This window comes from Phoenix dactylifera, unplaced genomic scaffold, assembly GCF_009389715.1.
Source record: "Phoenix dactylifera cultivar Barhee BC4 unplaced genomic scaffold, palm_55x_up_171113_PBpolish2nd_filt_p 000077F, whole genome shotgun sequence".
NCBI classification, from domain to species: domain Eukaryota; kingdom Viridiplantae; phylum Streptophyta; class Magnoliopsida; order Arecales; family Arecaceae; genus Phoenix; species Phoenix dactylifera.
In genome coordinates, this window is record NW_024067676.1 from 1,615,904 (window position 1) to 1,625,261 (window position 9,358).

At 42.8% G+C, this 9,358-nt stretch overlaps 1 protein-coding gene and 1 non-coding gene across 2 annotated transcripts; both read right to left on the reverse strand.

The window, feature by feature from the left end:
- Nucleotides 1–1,790: 1,790 nt before the first annotated feature.
- Nucleotides 1,791–6,615, reverse strand: LOC103712614 (cellulose synthase-like protein D5). Its single transcript, XM_008799179.4, has 3 exons — nucleotides 5,491–6,615; nucleotides 3,898–4,702; nucleotides 1,791–3,794 (listed from the first exon to the last, which is right to left on the reverse strand). The coding sequence occupies exons 1-3, from the start codon at nucleotides 6,378–6,380 to the stop codon at nucleotides 2,010–2,012; spliced, it is 3,480 nt and encodes a 1,159-aa protein (XP_008797401.2). The 5' UTR covers nucleotides 6,381–6,615; the 3' UTR covers nucleotides 1,791–2,009.
- Nucleotides 6,616–8,513: 1,898 nt separating this feature from the next.
- On the reverse strand, nucleotides 8,514–8,587 carry TRNAT-AGU. Its single transcript has one exon. It is a non-coding gene; the product is annotated as a tRNA-Thr (tRNA).
- Nucleotides 8,588–9,358: the final 771 nt, after the last annotated feature.

Here is a 9,358-nt window from a genome sequence, read left to right on the forward strand (position 1 = left end):
TCCGAATCGGCGGCGGCGGCGGCGCTGGCGGGAGAAAAGGCGGCCTACGGGCTTACTGGCAGGCGACGGCCGCCGAGGAGGGCCCCGACGGCCCGCATTCCCAACAACGGAGCTTGAAAAGGAAACTCCGGCGGGCGAAGCTGGGAGGCGGGGGGCGGCGTCGACGGGAGATTATCTGGATAAAGGATGCCGTGCGAGTGATGAACCGGGTTGTCAGGTTGCGGGGGGCAGAAGCCAGCGGAGGAGCGTCGGAGCGCAAGCAGTCCGGCACGAAGAACGTCGTCACTCGAATGCATCAGCCGCGTCATGTTGCTGTTCCAACTTTCTTTCCATTTTTCTGAATTTTTTTTTTGGTCCCTTGAAAATGGGGGTTTAAAAATTTCAGAGATTTCTTTTGTTTCTTTCTTGTGCTTGAGAAAATAAGATCCGGTACTTGGGTTGATAGAGAGAGATTCCTGAGTGCTTGGATTGAGGGTTTCCTTTTGTAATTTTTATGTTTAAATTGTTTGTATATATTTTTTTGATGGATTTTCTTTTGTTTTGGTTTTTTGGTACACCGGGTGAGAACACAATCTAAAGAGTCAGATAATAGAAGAAAATGTATTGGAGACAAAACAGAGGCGTGGGTCTATCAGATAAAATCATCGGAGTGATGAGAATGCATGATAATCTGCTACTTGAGAAGCAGGCTTCCCTCTTCTTGAATATAAAAGATAAAAAAAAAGGCAAGTGATAATACTTTTTTTAATAGATAATAAAACAGTAGGAAGCTGATAACCTATAGCTAACATGTTGCTAACATGTTAAGAAGTAAATATCTTGAATACTCTAATCTATTGGACTGTCCAATATCCAATATGTTTTAATCTTTTATAAAATATTATAAAGGAGTACCATAGCAAAATTCTTTTGTTTTTATTTTTCAGGTTGGAGGAGGCTAATTCTCTTGAAATAGTTGTAGTCTAATTTCAAAAACCAATAAACTGGTTTTGGTTTTGGTTTTGGTTGGTGTTGAGGATGATAAACTCTTTTGTTTTAATATTTTGGACTTCAACACTTTCTACTAATTGGCTTCGAACATTCTTGTTTTGGAGCAAAGAAGTATGCCTTAAGTATTGAAGTTTGCCATACATGAAGAATCTAGCAATGATCAAATGAAGTAGCTAGGGAAATTAGAAAAAATGAGAGTGATGACACAATTGAGCTAGGTGAAGATGAAGAGTGATGAACAATTTGTTTTTTTTTTTGAACTTGGGGTTGTTGAGATACTTCCTATTAATGGTTTTGTGATGACCCAAAATATGTTGGTATGCTGGGGAATGGAGGAACTGAGTAAAGTTTCTGAACCACTAATAAAGAAATTCAATGCCCATTCATAGAGTTTCTTTTATATTTGTTTCCATTTCGGTGGTTTCTTACATAAAAAAGAGATAGTTTTCCCTATTAGCAGTATCTTCATCTCAGCCTCACATCAAACCATATATCAAGAATCCATGATTCTAGAAATTTCAAATTTCGAATTTTAACTTTCAAATAGTATAAATTTAAGATTGATCCTAGAAATTTATTTATTATTTCTTTCTATCCTAGTATCATTTTAGTTGTAATCTCTTATATATTTTATATATGATGACTACCTTATAAAAAGAGATTTTAATTGTAATCTCATTTTCATCTGAGATTTACTTCATACAACCTGGAATTATACAAATATGCGCTTGAGCCATTACAGTAAAACGCCGCTGTAGATTCGCACTTGGAAAGATCATGACGCTCTCAAAGAAGATGAATTAATCGAACACAAAGAAAATGGACACTGCGAAGTTTCATTTTCGAGAAAATTAAAGATTCCTCCATCATAGAGGGCGAAGAAATTTAATACATTCCAAACAAAAAAAGAAGAAACTTTGATGGAAACTAACAGGACAAAGAAAGAAGTATGAACGACAACATTACATGAACCAGAATACCAGATCATCATGTACGTCTGTAAACTTCTGTTCTCGTCCTCATGGGAACTGGAAGTTCATGATGAAGTCCTTCCTACTTCCTTTAGGAGGGCTAATGTACACCCAGAGCAAAGAGATGACGATCGAAAGCAGGCCTGACCACATGAACACAATTGTTGGCACCTTTCCCCTCCTTCCCATCAACCCCTTAGCGAATGGGTAGAGATGGCACAGCACCCAGAAGCTGAAGAACACCCCTCCAAGGAGCTTGCTCCATTGAGGGAATTCACTGTACATCGTCCTTGACACCCCTACTGCGATAGCTATCATGTTGATCATCATAATTGTGATTGGGGGCACCATCAGGAAGCTCCACCTGACCTCGTAGAGCTCGGCATACGCATCGTCGTTGTCATCGGCCGCTGCAGGCTTCGATGTTAGAGTGAAAGAGATATCGACGCCGGCAATAACCTTCAGCAGCCCTTGCAGCACCGCTGCTGGGTGAGCGCTGGTCCCTCCAATCAACCAGAACTGCTCATTCCTCCACCACTCATGCAACGTTATCCCAGACCATTTTATCTCGAGCAATGCAAGCAGGCAGAGTGTTATAGTGATGGCCAGTAGGAATATCAGGAAAGTTATGCTTAGAGATTGAACTATGAATTGCCCTGAGAAGAGAGAAACGGCTGGCAGGATGCAGTATACCAGTAGAAAGATCGACGTGAAGGGATACATTCCCACGTTGAAATAGGCCACCCTCTGCAAGAGCTTCATCCTCCTTGTGGCAAAGAGCGCATTGTTTCTTGAGAAGAAGATCTCGACGGAACCCGTCGCCCACCGGAGGACTTGGTGCAGGCGGTCTGTCAGATTGATGGGGGCCGTCCCTCTGAAGGCATCTCGCTTGGTGACGCAGTAGACCGACCGCCAGCCTCTGTTGTGCATCCGATAACCAGTCACGACATCTTCAGTCACAGAGCCATAGATCCACCCCACTCGCTGACCCCATTCAGTTTTGTCCTCGTAGTAGCAGGATACGACGTTGATTGCCTCGGCCACGGTTGCAGCATCCAGTGGCTCTCGAGGGACCGCAAGAGAGCCTGCAGGGCGGCCCTGCCGGACACCGGGCAGGTCTTGAAGTAGTCTTCCTTGGTACTCTGCAACTGGGATGGAAGCTACTAAAGTAGCCGAGCTCCCAAACCTCTTAGGTAGGAGCGATGATGATTCCATGTCCCCTTCTTCATTCTCTTCATCCCCTATAGGTGGCAGCATGATTTCGTTATCCCGATCGCTCTTCTTCCCCATTGTCGGTTTCCTTAGAAAAAGCTTAATCTTCTTCCTTCCAAACCATCCATGGTGTTCGGTGGCACGAGGAGGACTAAATCCATAAAGAGCAGTTCTCCGAAAGATGCAGCCAGTTCCGACGTACATCGGACCCTGCAGTCCATCCATGGCCCTCATGCTGACATCGAAGAACACCAAGTTGTGGTTTGCATACCTGTCACTTGGATCAATCCCTTCAAACCTCTGAGGGAATTGAACGTAACATATCCTGTCGCCGCCTCTATCAAGCATGAAGCACATCCCTTCTCTGAGAGCCATGGAGTTGTAGATGTAGTGATCGCAATCTAGATTCAGAATGAAGGGGCCATTTGACATTATAGCACTGGTTCTAACAAGAGCATTCATAGCACCAGCCTTTTTGTTGTGATCATAGCCTGGCCTTTTCTCACGAGAGACATAGACTAGCATTGGCAGCCTAATGTCGACACCGGCAGTATCGATGAGATTACGCTCGTTTGCCTCAGTGCCCATTACTGGTTCCGAGTTTGGAGGAGCAAGCATTGCCTGTTAAAAAAGATAACATAAGGTAACTTTCACTGAATTATATCTTATGATGGTACCTGAATTTTACTCAATTAAAGGTAAAGCATCAGAAGAGAGTTGATACCTGAATTATACCAGCATGATCACCTCTAGAATGATCAGTTTCAGGCGAGAACCAAGTCCCGGGCCAATGCGAGCCATCGGACATCCAAGTAGCTTTCACAACTTTAATGGGTTCAGAAAGGTTGCCTCCCATTTCCTCCTGCTTCTTTTTCGCTCGCAGCTCCTCGTGGGCGTTGTATGCATCGGATCTCCGCCTGATGGATTCAGGCAGAGAATTTATCCTCACCTTGAACTCGTCATACTCTCTTTTAACCTTCCTCCTCTCTCTGACAAAATCTAGCCGGACTTTGTTCTTGAGAGGGTCGCGCTTCTGACTGAAATAGGCCTCAGGATTTCTTGGCTCTATGTCATGTTTTCTGCAGAAGGGGACCCAAATCCTTGCAAAGCTTGCGGTCTCAGCTAGAGCCTCGAAGGTTAGAAGGGATCCTCCATCATCAGATAGGTAGCAAGCTAGCTTCTCGACAGGGTAATCGACTGCAAGGATGGAGAGGATGGTGTTCGCGGTGACAAGAGGAGGTTCTTTTTCCGGGTCTGCCGTGGAGACAATTACGTCAATACCTGGTAGATCGGATCGCCCTTTGGGGTTGCGAGCGCTCGGTGACTCGAAGCGCTCTTTCAAAACCGAGAGGTCTGTTGCTCTGTTAACAGGGCAGAGCTTGGGGAGTTGGTCAAGAAGCCATGAGAATGCAAACCAAAGCTCGCAGGCTACGGACATTCCCCAGAGCCACATTGCGTCATGGTTAGGATGTCGAACTCTCCAAGCGAGAAAGAAGCCAAGGGCGACAAGGCGAATTACCATCAGCAACCTGTGAAAGTTGACAGTGCTAAAAAGATTCACGCATCTTTCAAAACAAATAAATTTGTATCGAAGAGATCTTTCTTGTATTCAGACACTCGAATACAGTAGAAAATTCTACTATATTATGACTGAAGAAATGGGAATCAGCTTACAAATATTAAGACTACAATATGTTTCCTCCCCCCAAAAGTGGCCTAAATGTTGTTGCCATTTGTCCCTTCTTCCGTATCATAGTTTATAGAGTAAGTAATGCTTGCTCTTGGATGATTTGAGGATTAAAGAATGGCTTTCTGATGAAAACAAGAGAAAATTGAGTGGCCTTTGCTTCTGAAAATCACGATAAAGAGCTCATAAATGAGCTCAAATGCACTGAAGCAAAAGCTATAAAAGATTCTTCAGGTTTATTTGTAGATCCGGGCCCTCCTCAGAAGTTTGATTGACAATGAGTGCCTCCCAGGTTAATCTATTGTAAGGTTAGGTGGAGTATAAAAATATTAGCCCTGTTATTCTCCCTCTTCTGTTCTCTTTAAGTTGATGCTGTATTTTCTTAAGCACTAACTGTTGCATCTAGGCTATATTGGATGTCAAGTTATAGTTAATCCTTTAAATTTTCACCAAGTGTAACCATATCAAAACTAGGAACCAGATTTCAATAGTTTCTTTACAAAAAGAATGATTTGCACTGCCTAATTAGAATAAACCACAAATGACATGAAATAATGCATTAAAGGAAGACAAAATATTCAGTTCAAGTAACAATTCTTATCCCATCTACTTCAAAACTAATATTTTTACCTGTATGGGCTGAGAATCGCTTGAGATACCCCAACCTTCCTCGTCAATGGCCTCCGACTTCTTACCCCGAAACTGGGTGGCTCTTCGAACCCCTTAAATCCTGCTCCACCGCCATGCCCATCCTTGGGCCAGACAGCATTCCCATACCCATAGGTCCCTTTTGTCTCAAAGAGCCAGCGGTTATGATCAAAGTCAGCAGGCTGGTTTGGGGCTTTGGTCGATTTTATCATCGAAAGCCTTCTTCCGCCTCTGAAATCTGCCATCGATGTCAGCGGAAGGGCTTGCTCCTCGGCCTCTGACCCCGAGTCCTCATCGGTCATGCTTCTGTAGGGCTCCTTGCACCCTGGACACTGCTCTCCACTCCCAATGCACTCCAAATAGCAGTCCTTGCAGATCACAAAGCCGCACTCGCATGGCAGCTTCGAGCCATGCAGAAATGCAGCTCCGTCGCAGCCCTTCATCTTGCACAGCATTCCTGCGGACTTCGCCGTCGGAGGGCTATCGGCGGAGCACTCCATGACATGACCGCGGGTCACGCAGTTGAAACCACCGGTAAAGATGGTGCCGGAGATATAACTCCTTTCAGGTTGAGACTCCGTTGGCGGGTGGTCGGGGGTTGGGGGTATGTGAACGGTGTACCGGACGAATTCAGAGCTCACTTCTTCGATCTCATCCTTGGATGCGAAGCAGTACCTCGCACCACCGGCACTCGATACCTGGCTGCTTGGCCTTGCAGCGGCTGGAGAATTTGGGTTGTTGGACAGGGAATGGCGTGGGGCCGGGCTTGTCAAGCCGATGCTCCTCCGGAGAGCCCCGTCTCCTGCTCCCTTTCCTTCAGAAGAGACCATTATGGTCACAGGAGAAGCGGGAGATGAAGCCCTTCGAGCCATTTCTTTTGGCAACCTCTGTCCTCCTTCCGCGTGCTCCCCAGAAATCAAGCAAGACAACAAATCGTGGATGGGACAAAGAACACAAGGAAAGACCGAAATCCAAGGAAGTTTCTGAACAATCGGAAGAGCAGAGGAGGTATTTGAGCAAATGGAACGGGACCCAGATGCCAAGAAAACCTCAGGGATGAGAGGAGAGAGGCTGGAGATTCTGAGAAGCTTTTTGAAATTTGGTAACCGTTTGGGGCCAAGATGGGATTCAAATTGTGCTCTCCCAACGGTCAGATATGACCTTGCGGCAGCGGAAAGGCACCGACGAGAATTTCGAAACCCAACGGTCGACTACTCCGGGCGGTCCGTCGGATGGGAATCCAACGGATATAGAATGCTGTCAACGGTCGCATGCATTTGTTGAAGTTTTAAATTTGGAGACGAGGACAGCAAGGAGCCACCATGATGGCTTGGATTTGTGCTGCATGTGTGTCTTACACAACAGAACAAGTTGTAGAAGACTTTCAACAATTCATTAAAATGTTCTGATTTTCTAGAATTTTGAATCTTGGCTGTGAGGGACTGGGGTTGGTTGGATGGATCCAAGATCTAGAAAAATACACCCAAAAAAGAGAGAAAAGCTTGGTTCATGCTTACTCATCTTTAGTAAGAAAACACTTTCTACAAGGAGAATTATCAAGTTGGATCAATAGAATTGTTAATGGCTAAAGATGTGATATCGGTTCGAAACCCTCGGCATGGCCTTTACAAGTTAAAATACATGTCACCTAGAGAAAGTTTGAAACCAAGTAAAGAATTAACTAGTTAAAGTTCCTATTTTTGGTAATTACATTTCATAATACGTTATTCAAAACTAACCAACTTCTCTCAATTATCCAAGATTAGATTGAATTCCTAACAATAATGGAATGTAAGCTGCTAAAGTATAAGTGCAAAACCTTTGCTCGCTACCAGTTCTAATATGTGCTAGTATCGGTTACTATGTTCACTATGAAGCAAATGCTGCTGGTTAGATCAGCAAACTTAGTCAAGGATATGCAACAAAGTCAAGATTGGAAGCAATGATATTTGGTAATTCCCATTCTATTTTTATTGTAGGATCACAGCTTGTTTCAGCATGGATGACGGTATATCATTAGCAGTACAAGATCCCTATAGCAGTTAAATCTCACCAAGCAAAGTAAGATGTGAATACACTAAATGTTATTTCAAGGAATTATTTTTGATCTCAAATTAACTTTTCTTGCACTCTTGGATAGTGTTTTTTGGGCTCCTGACATAATTAAGAGTGCTGGCTATTACTTTTTTTTTTTTCCCCGAGCAATCCCTAAACAATCAAATTGCCATAGAACACAGAAAAGTCTTCAAAAAGGTGCATTTGTTTATGAAAATTCTAATTTTAACTTTTGTTTTATAATAGTTTGGTATTGAAACCATTATGCATCATAGAATTTGAAGGCAAAAGTTTGTACAAAATGAGTTCGTACATAAAATTTAACCCAAAATCTATAGAATATACTTTTCTCTCTCACACACATGGACAACCAACCGAAAAGCATAAATATAAATAGAAATGCCCCGCCATTTTCCCTTGTTTATTTTCATTTTTTAAAAGAAATTAAGTATGGATCAATAGGAAAATGTTTTTCTCAAAAATAAAGAAATAATAAAGAATCTAATCAACCAAGGATAATAAATCTAGTCAGCCAAGGTTTCATTGTCTTTTGCTAAAAATTCATCTTGAGTTCGTCAATCAAGTATGACTTAGTGAACCATTAGCAGCCACAATGATCAGGTAGCAGCAAACCATATTAAAATAGAATACCTACCTAATGAATTTTATATGCTTGGGTTAAATCTCAAGGATACAAAAATAGCGGAAAAAAGCTCTATTGGAGTAAAAGGATTTACAAATTAGAAGCAATCTGGTTTTTTTTCTTCTTCTTTTGTATGATTATCTCTAAATAAATTAAATGATAGATTACAAAAACATAACACACAAGATTTTGCATTGCTCCATCCAAAATTAAATCAAATTTTACATCAGATACAAACAAAAGCAACTGATTGCCAGTATACATTAAAAGTAAAAAAAAAAGAAAGATACAGTCTATACAAAAAATATGCTTTCGTTGAGAGTCGAACTCAAGACCTCCCGCTTACTAAACGGGTGCTCTAACCAACTGAGCTACGAAAGCAGGCAATAACGGGTGACCTATTCATTTTATATGATGAATAACCACGCGAACGCGTAGAGAAATTCTTGAACCACCGGTTCTCACTCATCATCATCTTATATGATGAAAAGCAGGTTTTTCAATTAATTTGCACGGAGCCCTAACCACACACACAAAAAAAAACAAACAAAAAGAAAACAGACACAGAGCAGGCGGTTCCCTGGTGGCCCGGCGATCATTTGAGGGTGCTTTTATGGGTTTACTCATAATTGGTACAATTATGTCCTCTGTGAGGATCCGGGCACATGCGTTCACCTGCTTAACCTTTTTCACGTCGCCTCCGACACCACGCGCAATAATATACGACGGTTGCAAGACACGCTACCAACTGAATAATATACAACGGCCTACTCAGCAAATCGTCATCTGACACATGGCCAATGCAAGTCGGACCCACCGGACTTCATTGTATTTCTATAGGTTGAATCAGCTGTCTTCTGTGGGTATGCTCGTACCCAATCCTTCCCTCATCGTAGCGAAAAAAAGAAAAAAAAGCTCGCGTATAACTTGCGCCACAAGCTTGCGGTGTTGGAAGTCACTGAACCCGTCCACGTGGCGCACATTTGTTCCCCGAATTATAAAAGATAACATACTCTGCGATATTTGATCTACGGCCAGGGATTTTCCTGTGAAGTCATCTCGTCAACATTGACGGTAGATCCTTCGTTCCCATATACATCTCCATGCATGCCCTCGGGAACAAAAAATAGCAACCATCCAGGTCCACCATAG